At 54.0% G+C, this 20,737-nt stretch overlaps 1 protein-coding gene and 1 long non-coding RNA gene across 2 annotated transcripts; both read left to right on the top strand.

The window, feature by feature from the left end:
• Positions 1–3,647: 3,647 nt before the first annotated feature.
• On the top strand, positions 3,648–6,379 carry LOC124521862 (uncharacterized). Its single transcript, XR_006964609.1, has 2 exons — positions 3,648–4,297; positions 5,941–6,379. It is a non-coding gene; the product is annotated as an uncharacterized LOC124521862 (long non-coding RNA).
• Positions 6,380–14,305: 7,926 nt separating this feature from the next.
• HAPLN2 (hyaluronan and proteoglycan link protein 2) lies at positions 14,306–16,010 on the top strand. The gene is made up of 5 exons (XM_047092637.1): positions 14,306–14,393; positions 14,617–14,970; positions 15,108–15,224; positions 15,352–15,534; positions 15,730–16,010. Exons 1-5 carry the CDS (start codon positions 14,306–14,308, stop codon positions 16,008–16,010), a joined length of 1,023 nt encoding a protein of 340 aa, XP_046948593.1.
• The last annotated feature ends 4,727 nt before the right edge of the window (positions 16,011–20,737 follow it).

Genomic DNA, 20,737 nt, shown 5'->3' with positions numbered 1-20,737 from the left:
TCACAATTGCTCACTTTGTCACACTCCTCTTCATCACATTTTCTCCGTAAAATTAACTTTACTTTTAAAATATGCTAAATGTGGTGCGGAGGGAGGAGGGGGGCGCCTGGGTGGCTCAGTCGGTTAAACGTTGAACTCTTGGTTTCAGCTCAGGTCATGATGTCACGGTTAGTGAGTTCGAGCCCCACGTTGGGCTCTGCACTGACAGCGCAGAGCCTGCTTGGGATTCTTTGTCTCCCCGTCTCTCTGCCTCTCCCTCTCTCTCTCAAAAATAAATACACTTTTTTTTTTTTTTTTTTTAAACATGCTACATGGAGGGGCGCCTGGGTGGCTCAGTCAGTTATGCCTCTGACTTCGGCTCAGGTCATGATCTCAGGGTTGGTGGGTTCGAGCCCCGCATCCGGCTTTGTGCTGACAGCTCGGAGCCTGGAGCCTGCTTCCGAGTCTGTGTCTCCTTCTCTCTGCCCCTTCCCCGTTAGCGCTCTGTCTCCTCCTGTCTCAAAAATAAATAAACATTTAAAAAAATGCTACATGGGAACACTAGTTTAAACAATGGCGCTCGGTTAGTGGAATTCTAGATGCTTGCCTAGTGAAATTCTTTGTGATTGCTACGAAGATGCTCCTCAGACACTGGATTCAGTTTTGGAATCTTCTGTGAATGGTAGTCACTTCTGAGTCCTTTTCTCTGCCACTAACTGTGGGACCTTGAACAAGTCATTTCTGCTCAAGAGCACCCTTTCCCTGTCTGGAAAATTAGAATGTTGGACTAGTTAAATCATCTTTACAGACTTGGTTTTTTTGTGGTCTCTCGGGGGCCACTGAGGGAATCCCCAGACCGGGCTTCAGTTTCCACCACCTCCCTCTCCATTTCTTCTCTCTCCTGTCCCTATCCAATATCTTACATCATATTGTGGTGATAAAAGAGGTTTGAAAACTCCGGAATGAGGGAACCTCAGGGGCCCATCCCAGCTCAGAATACTCTGTGGGTCACTCTAAAACCCGAGTGGCCCTAATTCCCTGACCCAGGGCCCCTATTCTGGTCTAAGACCTTGAGCTCTGTGTTCTGCCTGACTCATTTATTCAATAAACATTTATTAAGCGTCTTCTTTTATATATATATATATTTTTAAACATATTTTTTAGTTTATTTATTTTGAGAGAGAGAAAGCATGGGAGGGGCAGAAAAAGAGAGAGAGAGAGAGAGAGAGAGAGAGAGAGAGAGAGAGAGAGAGAATCCCAAGCAGGCTCCACGCTGTCAGCGCAGACCACGATGCGGGGCTCAAACTCACTAACTGTGAGATCATGACCTGAGCCAAAAGCAAGTCGGACCCTCAACTGATGGAGGCTACCCAGGTGCCCCCATTAAGGGCTTTCTATAGACTAAGGGCTAGAGGTATAAAAGTGCTCTGTCTTGTTGGCCCTCACAGTCTTGTTGAGATACAACAAGTTGCCAAGCATTTATATCACAGGAACAAGAGCTCTGGTGAGGTTAGGACACAGTACTGGGGTGGGGGTGGGGAGTAAGATGGCTGCACCTGCCCGTGTTCGGGGGCCCCCGGGCGAAGCTTTCTGAAGGAGCCTCCCTTGAAGGTGCAGGCCTGGCCCTGGGGACGGTGTGGGATTGCAAGGAAAGTGGGCCTCAGGAGTTCCAAGTGACGTGGAGTCTCACGCCTCCTCACAAGAGTAGAAACAAAGGCTGTTAGAACAAGAATACGCGAGTACTTAGAAGGAGGTAATCTGACTTGCAGACATAGCACGGTACATAGAAATACTTATTACAGTAATATCTAAAAATGGAAAAATTGTAAAGAACGTAAATAGCCCACAACAGAATGGCCAAATAAGTTAGTGTGACCATGGTGGCTAACATGCAGCCTTAAAATATGATGTTGAAGAAGGATTCTTAATAACTTGGGGGAAATGTCTATGATGTAATTAAAGTGAAAAGAGCAGATACAAGATGGCACCCATAGGAAGGGCTCATCCTTGTTAAACATCCATAGGTAAGGGCTCATTCTTGTTGTTGTTTTTAACATAATTTATTGTCAAATTGGTTTCCATACAACACCCAGTGCTCATCCCAACAGGTGCCCTCCTCCATGCCCATCACCCACTCTCCCCTCCTCCCCCACCCCCCATCAACCCTCAGTTTGGTCTTAGTATCTAAGAGTCTCTTATGGTTTGCCTCCCTCCCTCTCTGTAACTTTTTTCCCCCTTCCCCTCCCCCATGGTCTTCTGTTACGTTTCCCAGGATCCACATAGGTTTTCACTCATATGTGGATCTTGAGAAACTTAACAGAAGGGCTCATTCTTGTTAAGCGTCCATAGGTAAGGGCTCATCCTTGTTAAACATCCATAAGTAACGGCATCAGAAGGAATAAGACAGTTAAGCATTAAAGTAATATAGCAAAAGAAGTACAAGACTTGTACATGAAAACAAAATGTTACTGAAAAAAAATAAGGAAGATCTAAATAAATGGAAAGATGCCCATGTTCATGAATGGGTAGACTTAATGTCACAATACTCTCCAAATTCAACACAATGAATCTGCAGACTCAACACAGTCTCTATCAAAATCCCAGTCAGCTTTTTGGCATGAATTGACAAGCTGATCCAAACATTCATATGGAAATCCAAGGAGCCCAGAATAGCCAAAACATTCTCGAGAAGGAACAAAGTTGAAGGACTAATGCTTTTCTATTTCAAAATTTACTACAAAGCTACAGTAATCAAGAGTGTTGTTCTGGTATAGGATAGATGTACAGGTCAATGGAATAGAATCCAGAGTCCGGGAATAAACCCATAAATTTATGGACAATTTTTTGGCAACAAGAATGCCAGGATTCAATGGGGAGAGAATAGTCTTTTCAACAATGGTGATGAAACAACTGGATAGCCAGATGCAAAAAAAAAAAAAGAGAAAAAAAAGAATTTGGACCCTTCCCTCATATCATGCAAAAACTAACTCCAAATGGATCAGAGAACTCAATGTAGGAGCTAAATCTCTAAGGCTCTTTTTTTTTTTTTTAATTAAAAATGTTTTGTTTATTTATTTATTTTGAGTGAGACACAGAGAGAGCACAAGCCTGGGAAAGGCAGAGAAAGGGAGTACAGAGGATCCAAAACAGGCTCTGTGCTGACAGCAGAGAGCCCAACGCCAGGCATGAACTCACAAACAGTGAGATTGTGACCTAAGCCAAAGTCAGACGCTTAGCCAACTGAGCCACCCAGGCACCCCTCTCTAAATCTCTTAAAATTAAAACTTTTGTGGTCCAAAGGACATTATCAGGAAATTCAAGAGACAATCCACAGAATGGGACGAAATATTTGCAAATCATATATCTGTTGAGGTTCTAATATCCAGAATATATAAAGAACTCTTACAACTCAACAATAAAAAGACAACAGAATTGTATAGTGGACAGAGGATCTGAATACACATTTCTCCAAAGAAGATCTACACATGGCAAATAAGCTCATGAAAAGATGCCCAACTTTATTAGTCATCAGGGAAATGCAAATGAAAATCATAAGGGATACCATTTCACACCTACTAAGATAACTAATTTTTTTTTTTTTTTTTTAAGGATAACAACATGGAGAGGATGTGGAAAAATTGGAGGCCTCGTGTATTGCTGGTGGGAATGTAAAATGGGGCAGCTGCCTTGGAAAACAGTTTGAAAGTTCCTGAGAAAGTTAAACATAGAATTACCATAGGACACAACCATCCCACATCCTGGGTGTGCGCCCAAAGAGAACTGAAAACCTCTGTCTGTATGGAAACTTGTATGTGAATGTTAATAGAAGCATCATTTATAATATTCAAGAAGTGAAAACAGCCCAAACATCTATCAACTGCTGGATGGATAAATGAAACATGGGAGGCGCACACAATGCAACATTACTCGACCATCAAAAGGAGTGAAGGGCCGGTGCTCGCCACCATGTGGAGAAACCTTGGCAACGTGCCAGGTGAAAGAAACCAGAGACAAAGGCCTCATCCTGTGTGGTTCCGTCTACACACAATGTCCAGAACAGGCAAATCTGTAGACACAAGTCAGTTTGGGAGAGGGCAATGAAGAGTGACTGATCTGGGTGCAGGGCTTCTTTTTAGATTGATGAATTGTTCTGGAATTACATAGTGGTGGCAGCTAAACTCGTGAATATCCTAAAAACAACTGAATTGCATTTTACACAGCGTGTGAATTATACCTTTAAAAAATGCACAGGCACACTAGAACAAAGGAAGAACACACACATGTTATAAGCAGCCGTTCCTAGGTGAAGGGATTATGGGTAAGAGTTTCCTCCTCTTTGTACCTTTTCCCTGAATTTCAAATTTTCTGGAGTTAGCATATATTATTTTATCAGAACATAACTTAAAAAAATTTTTTTAATGTTTATTCATTTTTTGATAGAGACAGAGCGTGAGTGGGGGAGGGGCAGAGAGAGAGGGAGACACAGAATCCAAAGCAGGTTCCAGGCTCTGAACTGACAGCACAGAGCCCAACGTGGGGCTCAAACTCACAGACTGTGAGATCATGACCTGAGCTGAAGTCGGACGCCTAACCGACTGAGCCACCCAGGCGCCCCTTGGAAAATAACTTTAAAGCAGCAAATGGGTACAGCCCAGAGTCAGTGCTGAGGGATTTGGCACAGAGAAGAGAAACATAGAGGAAGTGAGCGTGGCCCTGGGATTACTGACTCGAATTCCTTTCTGTGTTTCTGGACTCGAGTGAAATCCTCAAGGTATTGGGTTAATTTTCTGTACTGCGTTTAAAGCCCTCCCCCCCCCAGCAAAGCCCGAGGGCTCATGAACGCCTGAGTCACTTCTCTTCCCCAGCTCTTGTCACCCCTTTTTTTCCCCCTGGAGATAAAACCTGAAACTGGGGTGCCTGGGTGGTTCAGCAGGCTAAGCGTCCAACTCTTGGTTTCGGCTCAGGTCATGATCTCAGGGTTCGTGTGCAGAACCTGCTTGGGATTCTCTCCTCCTCCTCTTTCTGCCCCTCCCTGCTTGCGTTCTTGCTCTCTGTCAAAAATGAGTAAGTAAATAAATAAATGAAACAAAACCTGAGAGCGAGCTCAGACAAAACAGCTTGTGGTCGCAAGTACAATGTGGGGCTTTGAAAAGCCTGTATCACAATCACTGGCATGTTTACAGAACAGCCTCTGTTCACTTTTGTTTCCGGATGGAAAAGAAGGCGCCCAGGTCTCAGTTTTCCTTAGACCGAGATGACTTCCTAATTCCTCGCCTAGGCAGTCTCTCGTTTTTCTACCTCATTGACCCAGTTCGCGATAATAAACACATTACAACCCTCTGCGTACAGCGCTTTGCTATTGAAAACTAATGGTTTTTATAATGGTGGTTTACAGTTTAAAATGCCATTTTCACAAACATTATCATATTTGATCCCCACCATGATCCTGCGTTGGATGTAGTTGTCCCTATTTGCAGGCAAGTCAGCGGAGGGCCAGAGGGCACACAAAACGGGGATGGAGAGAGAGGAGCGCGGTCTCAGGGGGAGACAGGTGTGTCCCAGAAACGCCACTGCCACCTGAGCTTGGTACCGTCCTCCTCTCCCTTCGGGGTCAAGGCCTGAACTCCAATCGCTGTCTCCCCAGTGCTCCTGTGGACCTTTTCCTGGCCTCATGTCCCCCCTGAAGGGGCCTGAACCCCGAACGCGGAAATGCTGGCCTTGGGGTGGGGTGAGCCCGGAGGGCGGGAGGGGGCAGGCGCCAAGGGGCCCTCTGTCCTCCGCAGCTCTCGGCCACCTCTAGAGTCACCCTGGAGAAGCACAGTGTTCAGGGGAGCGGATGCATCCACATTTGGGTTGCTTGTTTTCTATTTGTTTTATTTATTTTTAGGTGCAAAAGGTGATTTTATTAAAGCACAGGGAGGACCCTGGGCAGGAAGAGCTGCCTTTTTTTCTATTTTTAAGGTGCAGTCCTTCCAGAGACCTCAGTGGAAAAGCAGTGGGACCGGTTCTGCAACGGATGGCGTGGGAGACCCCGCAAGCCCCCACCCCCAACTCCCCGTCTCGGAAAGAGACTTTGAGAAATCGGGACTCCGCCCCCTGCTCCTCGGGCTCGCCAGAGAGCGAGGGTCGTCCCAAGGGCGAGCGGACACCTGCGCGCGCCCCCTGCTGGCCCTCGGGCGCCCTGCACGCTAGCACCGCAGCCCTGACTCCCGACTCAACCCACGTGATCCCAGTCCTGGAAGTTTGGAAGGACAAACAAGAAAATGTTCAATTTACTCTATGTGGTGGGATTGAGGGAGATTTTCATTTTTAATGTTTTGATGTTAAGTTGTATACAATTAAGTATCATCGTGTGATCGTGTTTTTAAGAAGCAAGAAAAGTTGCCTTCCAATGGAAAAATTGATTAGTCTGGGATTCATTTTGGCTTCACTGTTACATTTAATTCTCTAAGATTCCTGGGATTGATTTAGTTTATGGAGAGGGTTGTGGCTCATATACATCTATATTTTTTCCCTCAAGATGTCTAACTAGTTGTCCCAACCTGTGGCACCGTGAATGTCCACCAGGGGGCGTCAGGGTAAATATGCTGCAGTCACCCACTGGGACACCATTCAGACCCAGAACCAGAGGAAGCTTTATGTCCCATGCTGATGGGACACATGCCATACACTATTAGGCGAAAAGAGCAAGGCAGGGAACAGCTCCTAGGATATGATCTCAAGTAGATTTTAAAAGAACATGCAGGGCACCTGGGTGGCTCAGCAGGTTAAGCATCGGACTTCTGCTCAGGTCATGATCTCACGGTTGGTGGGTTCGAGCCCCCCCCCCCCCCCCCCCCCGCGTCGGGCTCTGTGCTGAGGGCTCAGAGCCTGGGGCCAGGCTGCTTCCGCTTCTGATTCTGTCTCCCTCTCTCTGCCCCTCCCCCACTCACACTCCGTCTCTCTCAAAAATAAAAAAAGAAAAAGAAAATAAGAACATGTAGGGGCACCGGGGTGGCTCAGTCGCTTGAGGGTCCAACTCTTGGTTTTGGCTCAGGTCTTGATCTCACTGTTTGTGAGTTCAAGCCCTGCATTGGGCTCTATGCTGGCAGCATGGAGCCTGCTTGGGATTCTCTCTCTCCCTCTCTGCCCCTTCCCTGCTCTCTCTCTCTCTCTCTCTCTCTCAAATAAACTTAAAAATAACTTAAAAAACAAACATTGATTTAACTCATTAATGAGGGAACAAGGCAAAAAAGGAATCTCAAAGTAAGATTACTAATTTACGTATGAGACTGGTCGACTTTCTAAGGCAACCAAACTGAAACAATTTTATGGTTAACTTCTGTATTGGGCAACAACAGCCGATTACTTTATCCACTTCTGCGGGTTAACCACCAATAGGACGGAACTGTAAATGTCTGGTTGTGGACCATTTATCAAGTAGACTAACAACAAAGGTACATTCTCCAGGCGAGTCCGGTGGCTGTCAAGCAAGCTTTTAGACGATGCTCCAGAGTGATACCAAAAAACCACCCGGAACAAGCACTTGTCCGTTTACCTTTTCCAAGTTTGGAGGAATTATTCTGTCACAGAAGGGAGGAACTCCTCCAGCTTTGGACATAAGCTACCTGGGTTACCTAGTGGCTACATGACCTCGAACAAGTTACTAACCTTCTCTGGACACTGGTTTCTGTGTCCACGAGACGGGAATGATGCTGTGACAGTATATCTCCCGTGGGAAAGGATGGGAGCTCTGGGATGGGGCTCACTCTGTAAATTATTCAAATTCTGGTCTGAGACTGGTAGATGGGTACGTCCTTCTGGGTTTCAGTTTGATTCACGGGAGCCTGGGAGTGGGGGTCTGCACACAGTGCGGTGGGACCTAGCCTCGACCAGCTGGGCAGAGAGCACAAGCAGGGGTGTGGGAGAGCCCCAGGCCCCGCACCATGAGAACGGCTGATGAATTGGGAGTCGGGGTCTCAAGGTATATGCAGGAGGTAGCTGAACAGAAATACAGTTTCAATGGTCCACTCGTGGGGCGCCTGGTGGCTCAGTCGGCTGAGCGTTTGACTCTTGATTTCGGCTCGGGTCACGATCTCACGGTTCGTGGGATCGAGCCCTGTGTCGGGCTCTGTGATGACAGCGTGGAGCCTGCTTGGGATTCTCCCTCTCTCTCTCTGCCCCTCCCCCTCTCAAAAATAAACAAATAAACATAATAAATAAATAAATAAATAAATAAATAAATGCCCCCCCTTGAACACAATGGCGAACAGACTATTAACAAACAGAATGACAGGTGACATGACTATTAAAAAGTAAAATATAATTGTAGGGGGCACCTGGGTGGCTCAGCCGGTTAAGCATCCGACTTCGGCTCAGGTCATGACCTCGTGGTTTGTGAGTTCAAGCTCCGTGTCGGGCTCTGCCGACAGCTCAGAGCCTGGAGCCGCTTCGGATTCTGTGTCTCCCTCTCTCTCTGCCCCTCCCCAACTTGTGCTCTGTCTCTCTCTGTCTCTCAAAAAATAAAAAATAAATGTAAAAATAAAAAGTAAAATATAATTGTCAAATCTTTGCCACCATGAAAATAGCTTCTCAGTGTTTGTCTTTTACTGTTCTCTGTGCTTCCTGCCATTTGACCTTACCCTCACCTCCACCAGACATCACCCCCGGACTGGGAACTTCCATCCATTAGCGTTCTCTGCACACTGAGGCCCTTCAGAAAATTGTCATTTTATTTTTAACATTTGTTTATTCGTTTTGAGAGAAAGACACAGAGAGAGAGACAGAGAGAGAGAGAGAGAGCTGGGGAGGAGCAGAGAGAGAGGAAGAGAGAGAATCCCAAGCAGGTTCCACGCTGTGAGCCTGGAGCCTGACACGGGGCTCGATCCCACAAACCACGAGATCATGACCTGAGCCGAAATCGAGTCAGACGCTGAACCGACTGAGCCCCCCGGTCGCCCCCAGAAAATAGTTTAAATGGATCGCAGTCCCGTTGTTCAGGTGAGGACACAGGCCCAGTGAAGAGGCCGCGCCCCGGGGACACATAGCCTGCAGCCGAATCATGACCGGTACCCAAGGCCGGCTCAGATGCAGGCTCAACCGTGCCCCGCGGCTGTAACTTTTGGACCCTGGAGCTCTGTCCTGCACACACAGGGCAGGTGTCTGTCTAGCTGGTGGGTACGTCCATGGCCAGGAGCGGAATCCAGGTGAGGGGTCGAATTGAGCAGAATGCTGAGTTGAGCACTGCTGCCTTTCGTCCCTCAGGGAAAGGCCAGGGACAGCCATGCCTTCTAAGGCTCTGTCCGCTCTCCTCTGACAGCCCTCTGGTGCCGTGAGAAGGTTCCCGCACAGGAGGAGCTCCCCCTGCCCCCCAGCAGGCCCTCAGAATAGACAGGGCTGTTGGACCGGAACACTGGCCAGGTTGGGTGAGCACCAGGTGACACCCCCATTCCATTCCCTCGAGACTTTGCCGAGCCAGGCAGGAGCTGCCCACGCGGCCAGCCAAGTCCTCCCCCTGGACACGGTCAGTCCCAGTTTCGAGGTCCCGGTCCTACTGAAGTGGGCACCGGGACGCCCACTTCTCAGGAGCCCCAAGCTTTAAAAGGGCTCAAGAGACTGAGCTCCGTCCAGGACGTCCAGGTGGGGCCGGGCCACCGAGATGAGGAACAGTTTCCTGCCAAGGCTCCGTGGGGCCTCTGAGGCACAGAGGTGACGTCCTCACGCTCCGCAGACAGACCGAGGTATAGAGAGTGGAAGGCAGCGGTCCTGAGTGGAAAAAGTGCTTTTTCCTGAAGACTGACGCGTCCCCAGCCTCCCCCCTACCTCCTCCCACGGGGATGCAAAGATCCAGCCCCCAGGAGGCTCCGCCTGGGCCAGAGAGAAGCGAGGCCTGGGGCTCGCAGGGTGGAGGAGGGAGGCAGCTGTGTGTGAACCTCGCTGGAAGGAGAGGGGGTCCCGCCAGTCACCCACAGCCTCTCCCTGCAACCGCCTAAAGGGCTGCCTTGCCAACTGTCCTCATCCCTCATGCAACAGTCACGGGACCTGCTTGTCCGCAGCAGGGATCAAGAAGCTGGTCGCCGGCTGCCTGACGCCAGGTCTGGGTGCTCGAGGAAGAGAAGTCAGGGCTTGTGCGGGCTCGTTCCCGTCACCTTGCTGAGTCTGCGGCAGCGGGTGGCAAAGACCTCCACCCAGAAGAGCGAGCCCAGCAGCCAACCCTCCCGGTCTGCTGAGCGTCTGGCAGACTGAGGACCGGGGGTGAGAGGACCTCGGGCAAAGGGAGTGCAGTCTGGCTCACCGCACATTTCTTCCCGGGCCGTCCCTTCCCCAGCTCCATCCTCAAAGGGCTCTTTCCGCCTCCATCAACCGTTTCCAGGCCTTCGTCCCTGCCAAACTCAGCCTCTCGTGGGTCCACACACCTGAGACTTGCAAACCACGGTTCAGAAGCGATCTGGGGAGGCGGGAGGGCAGGCCGGGGGGGCCTGGGCGGTGGCAGAGCCGCCGTGTCCCCCTCCGAGCCGCTGCAGGGGGCTGTTTGTCTGAGTTGGGTGTTGGCCAGTCAGATGCGCGGGATCGGATCCGGGTGTCCTCGGCCGGAGACAGGGGCCGTTTGTCCTTTTCCTCTGGGAGGAGGAGGGAAGGGCTCGGGACGGGGATGGTGATGCAGGACGGTGGAGACTGTCCTCCAAAGCCCTGAAGGGAGCAGGTGGCGTGGGCTCCCCGTTAGGAGATGCGGCCCCAGCGGAAAAGCCCGCAGCCCGCGACTCGGAGAATCCGACTGAGGCTCCGAAGAGGGATTGGCGGGAACAGCAGCGAGTCCCAGCCTCCACAGCTGCCTTCCGTGCGGGCTTGGGCAAGGCCCTCTCTCACCAGGTCCTCTTGGTCGGTGACTGAAGAAGCTGGGCGTCCTGAGGTCCCCTCCGGTTCCAAAAAGCGCACGATCCCAATAACGCAAAGCTACTGATGTGGGGTTGCCGGGCAGACAGAAAGTAAGGCTAAGAGGGACCGGAAGCTGGAACCTTCCTAAACGGCTATTTCCGGAGAGAGTCCTCCCTCTGCCCTGACAGCAAACAAAAAAGAAACAGGCTTATCCTGGGCGTTGAAACGTTCTATACGCTGATCCGGGGCTTAGTTCCGTGGCGTGTATACTGGTAAGTGCAGTGAGCTGTCCACTGGAGGTCCCTGCTGCTTGTCGGAGGCAGATTGTACCTCGACCGAAAGGTCCGGACTGGGCGTGTGAACTCCAGCCGCTTAGACTCCAGGGGGCGCTGTGGAGAAGCGTATGTCCTCCCAGGGAGGTCGAGGACCTCCCTTCTCCGGAGCACTCGCACTAGGAGGAGGCGGGACAAATAAACCGACCCCTCTTTTGGAGAGCTTTCCGAAGTCCTTCTCGGAAACTCCCGTTGCCCTCCCGGGCGCAGAAAGCCCTCCTGCCTTCGCTCCCAGTGCTATTCCCACCACGCGTTCTGCCCTCCACGGGGCCCCGCCACCCCTGGCCTCACACCACATCTCTCCCGAGGCTTGAAGCCTGGCGTGGAGGGGACCCCCCCCCTTTCAACCTTCTCACCAACCGCTCTCCCCGCCCCCACTCCCCTCTCCCTGGGGATGTCCAGTCCTGTTCTGAGCCTGCCCCTACCCCGGCCCTTTTTCCGGTGCTGTGTGCCAGCCGGTCCCGCATCCCACATCCCCAGCTGTTGACATTTCGTTGCCCTTGCCCACAGGATAAAGAAAGGGCCCCTGTTATTCAACAATAGGGGGAAAGACAGAGACAATGGGAACTTGTGCTTCCGATGGGGTGGGGACGGAGCGGGAAAGAACAGACAGACGGACAGACAGGGGGCTGGACAGAAGGGGTCAGGTTTCTTGAAGCAGCTGGAGGTCCTGGAAGTCTGGGTCCCACCCTGAGAGCCTCCTCCCACAGGCAATGCGCACCCAGGCTCCGGAGGACAGAGGTGAGGACTGGTTGGGGGAGGGGAGGGTGCTGCTTGGAGGAGGCCCTCGGGGAAAACCGGAGACAGCGGGGGCTTGGCCACAGGTCCTCGAGCTCACCTGTAGCTCGTCCGCACACCCAGCGGCCAGCATCTTCATCCCCATCAGGCAGTCTGCTCCTTCTCTGGCCCTCGAGCATCAGGAAGAAACGAGGCACCACCTCCTCCACGTTCTTCCAGGTAATCCTTCCCGGGTGCCTCCTTTACCGCATCCCTTTGGGGGTCCCCACCCCTGGCCCCAAGCGCCGCATCTTCCCCAGGCCCAGGACAGTGAGCAGTGCGCATACAGTGCCGGGTCACGGGCTGGACACAGGTCACTTAGCCTGGCTTAGTGGAGTGGCGAGGGGAAAAAAGCTCTTAGCACCTTGGCTGCTTCTGCGAGCTCAGGGCAGAAGCCTTTCCTCAAAGGTGCAAGAGGAGGGACCCCGCTGATCAGGCGCCCAAGTCCCAGGGCCCTGAAGTGCTTGGATCTCGCAGGGGCCCAGGCAGCGCCTTCACCGGAACCTCTTCCTGGAGCAGGACAAGACGCAGCCAGTCCCTGTCGCTCCCGTCCCCGTGAAGAGAGCGACTTCTAACAGGTAGGCAACTGGGGCTGTCGGCTCTCTGGTTCTCTGTAAGGGCTACGAAGAGGGTATGTGTGCGCCTGCTTTCAAGGACAGAAGTACAGACCGGTGGGCTTGAGCCTGACCTCAAATACGCGTTCAAATCCCAGCAAACCCTCCTCTTACCAACTGTGCGACCTCCCTCAAGTCTCCTAGAATTTGTGCCCTTTGTCTGAGCATGCGTAAAAGGGGATTCGTACGTACGAGGGGAGGGCCGGGCGCGCTCTCACGCAGGTGCGTCGGCGTGGCTTCCCACCCGCCCTCGGCCCACGCGGCCCTCCCGCCCTGGGCGCGTCCCCGGCCCACGCACTTGCCCTCCAACCACCGCGAGGCCCTGCGTGCCCGGCCCCCGTTTCTCCCGCGGCCAAGGCCTTCGTTTGCAGGAGGAGGAGGGGCTCGGCTCCACCTCTTCCGACTCCAGCTCTGTCTCCTCCTTCTCCCTCCCGGCCGGCTCTCCTTCCCAGAATCCTTCGTGTGGGCTCATTCACTAACACACACACTTATTTAGCACCCACTGTGTGCCAGAAGCGAGGCTGGATGCTGCGGATAATAGCTAACACATACATGGCGCTTACTGCATACCAGACACGATTTTGAGCACTGTACACGTTACTTCAGTGAGGTCGATGGGAATTACTACCCGCATTTTACTGATGAGGACTTTGAGGCCGAGAGAAGTTAAAGAACTCGTTCAGAGTCACGCAGTTAGCACTTGGAGGAATCAGGTTTAGAAAATGAGTCAAGCTAGGCTAAGGGGTCCTTAGTCCAACTTCTAAAAAATGGTCAAGGTGATAAAGAACAGATAGAATAAGGCAGGGGGGAAACTGGGGCGCCTGGCTGGCTCAGTTGGCCGAGCATTGACGCTTGGTCTCAGGGTCGTGAGTGCTAGCCCCACGTTGGGGGTAGAGCCTACTTACTAAAGTCAAATAAATTTTTTTAAAAAGAAGGGGAAAATCAACTATTGAAATAGACTATTGTGTTTGGAATTAGTTTTTATAATTTTGTAATTGCCAGAAACCTCACTGATACGGCCTACACGCGCATATGTATTAAAATTCACACTGTTAATTCAGTGGCTAATAAAAGTCCTTCTAAGACCAAGTGTCCAGGCCAGTGTGGTAGGCCACAGTGCACTGCCGCGGGCCGGGGAAGAGGAAGGTCTTCCCAGAGGCGGTTTGGCCCGCAGTGACGCCTGGGAGAACCAGGTGAGAGTGAATCTGGGCACTTTTGGAGCCAGAAGTGTCTGGAAGACTGTGCAGAGGGCACAGCGGGGGGGAGGCGACATTGAAGGCACGGTGAGAGGCTGGATCCCAGAGGGCCTTGGAAGCCCTGGCTAGCCGACCAGACTGTATCCTTAGGGCAAAGGGAGCGACTGCTTTAAGCAGGAGAGCGACAAGGTTTCGTTGGTCACTCTGCCTCCGCTGGCGGGTAGCGTTGGGAGAGGAGAGAGACGGCGGCGGCAATCCTGCCAGGCAATCCGGGTTTCAGGACCCAGATGGGATGGCCCCTGGGAGGGGAGAGGGAGGGGAGGCGGCGCCAAGTCTGGCCCTGCGGTCTGAGAGGGGCGGCCCAGCAGGCCTGGGGGAAGGGAGTGTGTTACTGCCCCTTCCCCCATCACCTTTTGCCCCCAACAGCCCCCTTCTCTGCCCTCACGCCTTCCAGCCGGACCCCTCAGGGATCTCTGATAGATGGGAGCTCATCTCCAACCCCACTGCCTCCCCGCTTTGTGCCCCGCAGACGGCGCTGGGCTGACTCTCCATCATGCCAGGCCTGCTTAGTCTCCCAACATTCTGCCACTTCCTTCTCCCCTGGGCCCTCGCCATCTTCCACAAAGCGCTGGGGGACCTAGGTAAGACCTCAGCCCCGCCCAGACTCTGGGGACGGTGGGGGAGCGGCTCCAGGGGTGGGTAAAGTGGCTAGGGCAGCCGACTGAGGTGTTCAGGGAGTGAGAGCCTTTGCTGAGTGCGCAGTGGAGGAGGGGGTGGGGGGGTGGGGGTCTGGGGAGCAACGTCTGGACGGGCACCTGCAGTGGGGGTCAGGGGGTTCCTGCCACTGTGGCCCCCTCTGCTCAGCACCCCACCCCGGCCCCCACTACCTCCTGCCCCCCATCCACGAGGTCATTCACTCTCGTCGTGGGGCCACGGCCACGCTGCCTTGCGTCCTGGGCGCCCCGCCTCCCAGCTACAAGGTCCGCTGGAGCAAAGTGGAGCCCGGGGAGCTCCGGGAAACGCTGATCCTCATCACCAACGGCCTGCACGCCCGGGGCTACGGGCCCCTGGGGGGGCGCGCCAGGATGCGGAGGGGGCATCGGCTGGACGCCTCCCTGGTCATCGCGGACGTGCGCCTGGAGGACGAGGGCAGGTACCGCTGTGAACTCATCAACGGCATCGAGGACGAGAGCGTGGCGCTGACCCTGCGCCTGGAGGGTGAGGCCCTTGGGTTCCCGCCCCCCTCTTCTCCTGTGGGGCTTTGGCCGCCCCAGCTCGGGTCTCCCGGGGTCCCCCAGCCCTCTCCCCCGTCTGCCGGCCCTCCTCAGGCTGTCGGCGTCCCCCCCCCCCCCCAGGTGTGGTGTTCCCGTACCAGCCCAGCCGGGGCCGGTACCAGTTCAATTACTACGAGGCGAAACAGGCGTGCGAGGAGCAGGACGGGCGTCTGGCCACCTACGCCCAGCTGTACCAGGGTGAGCGCCCGACCTGGGCACCGCCCAGGCCTGTCGGGGCTGTCACCCGGCTCCGCGGGGGGCGAGCTCGGGTCAGGTTCCTGCCGGGACCCCTCTGACCCCCGCCCCGTCTCCCCCTGCCCGCCAGCGTGGACCGAGGGCCTGGACTGGTGCAACGCGGGCTGGCTGCTCGAGGGCTCCGTGCGCTACCCCGTGCTCACCGCGCGCGCCCCGTGCGGTGGCCCGGGGCGGCCCGGGATCCGCAGCTACGGGCCCCGCGACCGGAAGCGCGACCGCTACGACGCCTTCTGCTTCACTTCGGTGACTGCAGGTGAGCGCGCGGGCGGAGGGGGGGTGGGGGGGTGACGGGGGGCGGGACCTGGACCCGCGTGGTCCCTGCGTCACTGCGCGGGCCGGGCTCCCGCCCCCGCCTCCCGCGCGCCTGCCTCGGCACCCCCACCGCTGCCCGGCCTCGGTCCCGGGGAGGCTTCGGCCGCGGCGGGGGGTGACGCGCCCCGCTCCCCAGGCCACGTGTTCTTCGTGCCCGGGCGGCTGACGCTGTCTGAAGCGCACGCGGCGTGCCGGCGGCGCGGGGCCACGGTGGCCAAGGTCGGGCACCTCTACGCCGCCTGGAAGTTCTCGGGGCTGGACCAGTGCGACGGCGGCTGGCTGGCGGACGGCAGCGTGCGCTTCCCCATCACTTCGCCGCGGCCGCGCTGCGGGGGCCTCCCCGACCCCGGCGTGCGCAGCTTCGGCTTCCCGCGGGCGCAGCAGGCGGCCTTCGGGACGTACTGCTACTCGGAGTAGGGCCGCCGCGGCCCCCGTCCCGCAGCCTGCCACGGTCGGGGTCCCGGGGTCCCAGGGTCTCGGCCGGGCGGGGGAGGGGAGGTGGCGGCGCCCTGCGAGAGGGGGGACACCCCCCCCCCGGACGCTCGCACCCGGACCGGCGGCCGTTCGCGCGCTCCCGCGGCCGCTGCTGGGGGAGGGCGAGCGCCCGGGGCATTAACCCGCTTCCGTCCACAGCAGTTAAGTAACTTGAGGACTTTGTGTGTCGAGGCGGGGCGGGGGTGGGGGTGGGCACGGGGTGGCCTTGGGCCCATCCGGCCGACCACGCTCCCGGGGAGACAGTCAGAGGTGGGGCCCCTGCCGCTGGGAGCGAGCCTGCCGGACGGCGGGGGTCGCGAGGAGGGGGCCCCAAAGGTCGAGGGGGACTGCGGGCACCGCGGGCGGCAGAACCCGGGGACGACGCGGGAGAACGCGGGGTGCTGTTGCGCCGGGCGCCACGCGGGGGCGCCACGCACCCACCGGAGACTGTGGTTCAGATCTGCCCGAGCGCTCCAAACCCGCAGGCCTGCCCGCTGGGCACCACGGAACGAGCAAAGATGAGCCTACACATATTTCACAATGTGTTTGTATCCTGCCAGTCTCCTACCCTGTGTAGGAAACTCGTAGCGTTGTTCCGCCGACGGGAAGCTGACCCGTGCTCGGGGAGGAGGTGGCCAACACCAGCACCAGCTAAGGCCACCAGCCACCTGCCGGGCTGAGCCTTGAGGGGACTGTGTGTCCGGCAGCCGCGAGGCGAAGCGGGGAGCTGGACCGGGAGCATTCTTAACATCCGGCTGCGGGAAACAGACCGGGAACTCAAGACACAAGCTCAACTCTCATTAATTCGTTTTTCTTTAATATGTATACTATTTTAATTAATTGCCTAATTCGTTTGTTTATTCATTTTACTGTTCAAGCAATCTAACTGCACCGCAACAAGCTTGGGCTAGTGACTAACCACTGGAGCAAAGGGTATGAACTTTCTAATGGTGCTTGATATATATGTTGTAAAACTGCTTTCCGGGAGGGTTCTTGGCTGTAATTGTTAAAGGGACGTCATCTCATGGGGTTTTATATAAAGGACAACGAATGATCAAATGAACGGCATCTTCGATGACTCTCAGACAGCAAGTGGAATGTTTGTGGCAGTTCCTAAGCTTTGCTTTTCTGATCTTGGTCACGGGGCAGGAAGATCTGCCTCCAGGGTCTGCCGGGATCGGTAATTGAGACGACGGGTGGCACATAGAGGTGCTCAGTAAATGGTACCTGTGATGATGGACAGTTGTTATTACAAGAATACTAACAGTAACAGAACAACCGCAGCAATTATTCAGGTTCTTACCAGGTAGCCTGTAGGACTGGTTGCTGTATGGTGCTGTGTTCACCAGGAGGAGCTCGGTTATGCTGCGGTAACAAACGACCTCCGAGTATCAGGGACTTAAGATCATTTCTCCCTTAGGCTACCTGTGCATGGTGGTCAAACAAGGGGGCTCTTCTCATTTTCTTATTCAGGGACCCAGGCTGCTAGAGCCGCCGCTATCTCAAATGCCGCCAGTCCCCACACCAGGAGGAGAAGATAAAAAGAGCTCTGGAGGGTCTTGTCTCTGCAATTAGCCATCGCTGCCCAGAGAGACACCTGTCCCTTTCTGTTCACAGCTGTTTGTCTAGAACTAGTTACAGACCTCGCTCAACCACAAGGGGGCAGGAGAGAGCAACCCTACTCGGGCCTAGACTAAAATTGCAACTAATTAATTGTTCAGCACCTGGCAGCAGCCTCACCGCAAGCACCCGGGAGGGCAGCCTAGATTCTGGAACATGCTAGCAGTCATCCACTCCTCCAGAGCCCTTCTGGCTTTTCTAAGTTCTGGCCTGTCATGGAGTCAGAAAGCCAAGACGCTGGGCCCAGCACCGCTTCGTTCTTTCCCGCGCGGAAAATGCATACCCATGACCGCTCATTTCTACAACTACTCTCCGTGCTGCTGCTACTTTTTTTTTTTGAGAACTTCAACCATACACAAAAAATAGAACATTGGAACCCTTCATCATCTGGCTTGACCATCCCCAAATTCTTTCCTGTTCCACGAATTCCCTCACTTGTGTTCATGTCTGCTGGAGTATTTCAAAGCAAATCACCTGTACGTGTTCACTATGTATTTCTAACGTAGGATGACTTTGAAAAAGAACCATACTTAGGACACCTGGGTGGCTCGGTTAGTTACACGTCCGACTTCGGCTCAGGTCATGATCTCAGGGCTCGTGGGTTCGAGCTCGATATTGGGCTCTCTGCCGACAGCCGGAGCCTGGAGCCTGCTTCGGATTCTGTGTCTCCCTCTCTCTCTGCCCCTCCCCCACTCATGCTCTGTCTCTCTCTCTCTCTCTCAAAAAAATAAATAAACATTAAAAAAAAAAGAATATTAAAAGAAACTGGGTTATTTCCCTGTCAGGTTCCCCATGTTCTAGATTCAGTTGAGTGTGTCCCTGTCGTGACAATTCACGTGGTCCTCTGTCCCCTCTAATTATATTTAGAAGTTTGATTAAACATACATTTATTTTTAGGGGCACCTGGGTGGCTCAGTTAGTTGAACATATGACTCTTGGTTCCGATTCAGATCATGATCTCACGGTTTCGTGGGTTTGGGCCCCGCGTGGGGTTCCGCACTGACAGTGCAGAGCCTGCTTGGGGTTCTCTCTCTCTCTCTCTCTCTCTCTCTCTCTCTCTCTGCCCCTCCCCCCCTTGTGCTGTCTCTGTCTCTCTCAAATAAACAAAATATTCTTTAAAAATATTTAAACATACATTCTTTTTTTCCCAGGAATATTTCATAAGTAGTACCGTGTATCCCATCAGGAGGCACGCGGTGTCTGATTGTCGATGCCGTGGTTGATCAGGAAGTTCTGGTAATTTCAGCCTGGTCCATTCATTATAAAGCTCCTTGCTGCGTTAGGTGCCTACGGCCGCTGTAACAAAGTACCACAAACGTGGTGGCTTAAGACAACAGAAATGTATTCTTTCTTTTTAATATTTAATTTGAGAGAAAGAGAGAATGTGCAGGGGAGGGGCAGAGAGAGAGGGAGACAGAATCCCAAGCGGGTTCCACAATGCCAGTGCAGAACCCGATGTGGGGCTCGAACCCACGCACCGTGAGATCATGACCTGAGCCGAGATTAAGAGTCGGACGCTTAACAACTGAGCCACCCAGGCGCCCCAGGAATGTGTTCTACGGTTCTGGAGGCCGGACGTCCACACCGGGGGTGACATCCTCCTTCTGCAGACTCTGGGGAGAATTTTCTTGCTCCTTCCATCTCCTGGTGGCCGGCAACCCTCATTGGCTTCTCCGGATGCACGACTCCAGTCTCTGCCTCTGAGGTCACGTTGCCTCATCCTTTTCAAGTGTCTGTCTCCTTTTCATCTGTCTCTCACGAGGACACTTGTCACTGGATTTACCCCACCTGCTAATCCAGGGTGATCTCATCTCAAAACTGTCAACTGAATTTCGGGAATGAATTCATGTAATGAGTTACATCCACACAGACCCTTTTTCCAAACAAGTTAACATTCTCGGGGCTTCAGGGATTAGGATGCGGACATATCTTTTCGTGGCCGCCATGCAGCCCTCTAGGTCCATCGCCTTCTAATCTAATGGCTGCTGATGACCATTGTCTAGACCTATCAATCGTTAGGAGCCCCAGAGACCCTCCAGTTGTGTCATTTCTCCTTCCTCTATTATTAGCTGTGAATTGTCTCTAAAGAAGAGTTTCCCTTGTCGATTATTGTTACCCTGGCTTAGAAGCACTCAGGGAAGGTAGGATTAATGGGACAGGTGCTACGGCGTCAATGTTTGCACCCCCTCCCCGAGTCCTGTGTTAAAGCCCGATCCCCAGGGTGATGGTTCTGGACACGGCGCCTTTAGGAGGTAGTCCCAGGATGAAGCTGGTGCCCTTATCAGAGAGGTCTGGGGCAGCTGGCTTCTCTCCTGGCACCATCCCGCTCCCCCTGCCCCCCGCCCCCGCGCCAAAACAATGAGAAGTGAGGGACCCTCACCAGACTCAGGGCCTAAATGTCCGGGAACAGAAGCACAGACCCCGCCCCCCCCCCCCAGCTGGGCCACCGGGGCTGATGCTGACAGGATTGTTCCTGCTTCCTTCTCGTTTCCCACGATTCCCAGCCGTCTGGCATATGGCGCCATAGAATGGCCATTGGCTCAAAACGGATACTGCGTGTCGACGTCCGGGACCCAATCCCAGAGGATGTCTTCCCCAAGCTGGTACTTAGACGTGCTGTAAAGAGGCCACACGGACGTCCCCTGCCACCTCACCTGGCTGGTCCGCCGAGGGGCAAACGGATGCCGTGCTCTTGTGTCCTCGTCACTTTTCCTTCACTGTAAAGTGGATCCCCTTGGTTAGAGGTGATACTATGGGATCTCACAGGGATAAATCGTTTCCTTTATGTCCTTGGATACAGGTGCTGGCCAAGGCACTTGGGCAGGGAGGCAAATCCGTATCCAGGATGTGCATAATCCGGGGCGCCTAGGGGGCCCAGTCGGTCAAGTATTCGACTTCGGATCAGGTGCTGATCTCACAGCTCCTGAGTTCAAGCCCCACATCGGGCTCTGTGCTGACAGCTAGGAGCCTGGAGCCTGCTTTGGATTCTGTGTCTCCCTCTCTCTGCCCCTCCCCTGAGCCACCTCTCCCCCCTGCAAACCAGCGTGGCC

This window comes from Lynx rufus, unplaced genomic scaffold, assembly GCF_022079265.1.
Source record: "Lynx rufus isolate CCGP_SWC_20201006 ecotype Redwood Valley unplaced genomic scaffold, mLynRuf1.p SCAF_31, whole genome shotgun sequence".
Lineage (NCBI taxonomy): Eukaryota > Metazoa > Chordata > Mammalia > Carnivora > Felidae > Lynx > Lynx rufus.
Note: the sequence above shows the minus strand (reverse complement) of the source record. Positions and strands in the feature narration are given on the sequence as shown.

Excerpts from the sequence above, each read along its gene's own strand:
- HAPLN2 (XM_047092637.1), top strand. The coding sequence starts at position 14,306 with ATGCCAGGCCTGCTTAGTCTCCCAACATTCTGCCACTTCCTTCTCCCC. Across the intron at positions 14,394-14,616 it reads CAAAGCGCTGGGGGACCTAG|CACCCCACCCCGGCCCCCAC; the intron begins GTAAGACCTCAG and ends CCCTCTGCTCAG. Across the intron at positions 15,535-15,729 it reads CTTCACTTCGGTGACTGCAG|GCCACGTGTTCTTCGTGCCC; the intron begins GTGAGCGCGCGG and ends CCCGCTCCCCAG.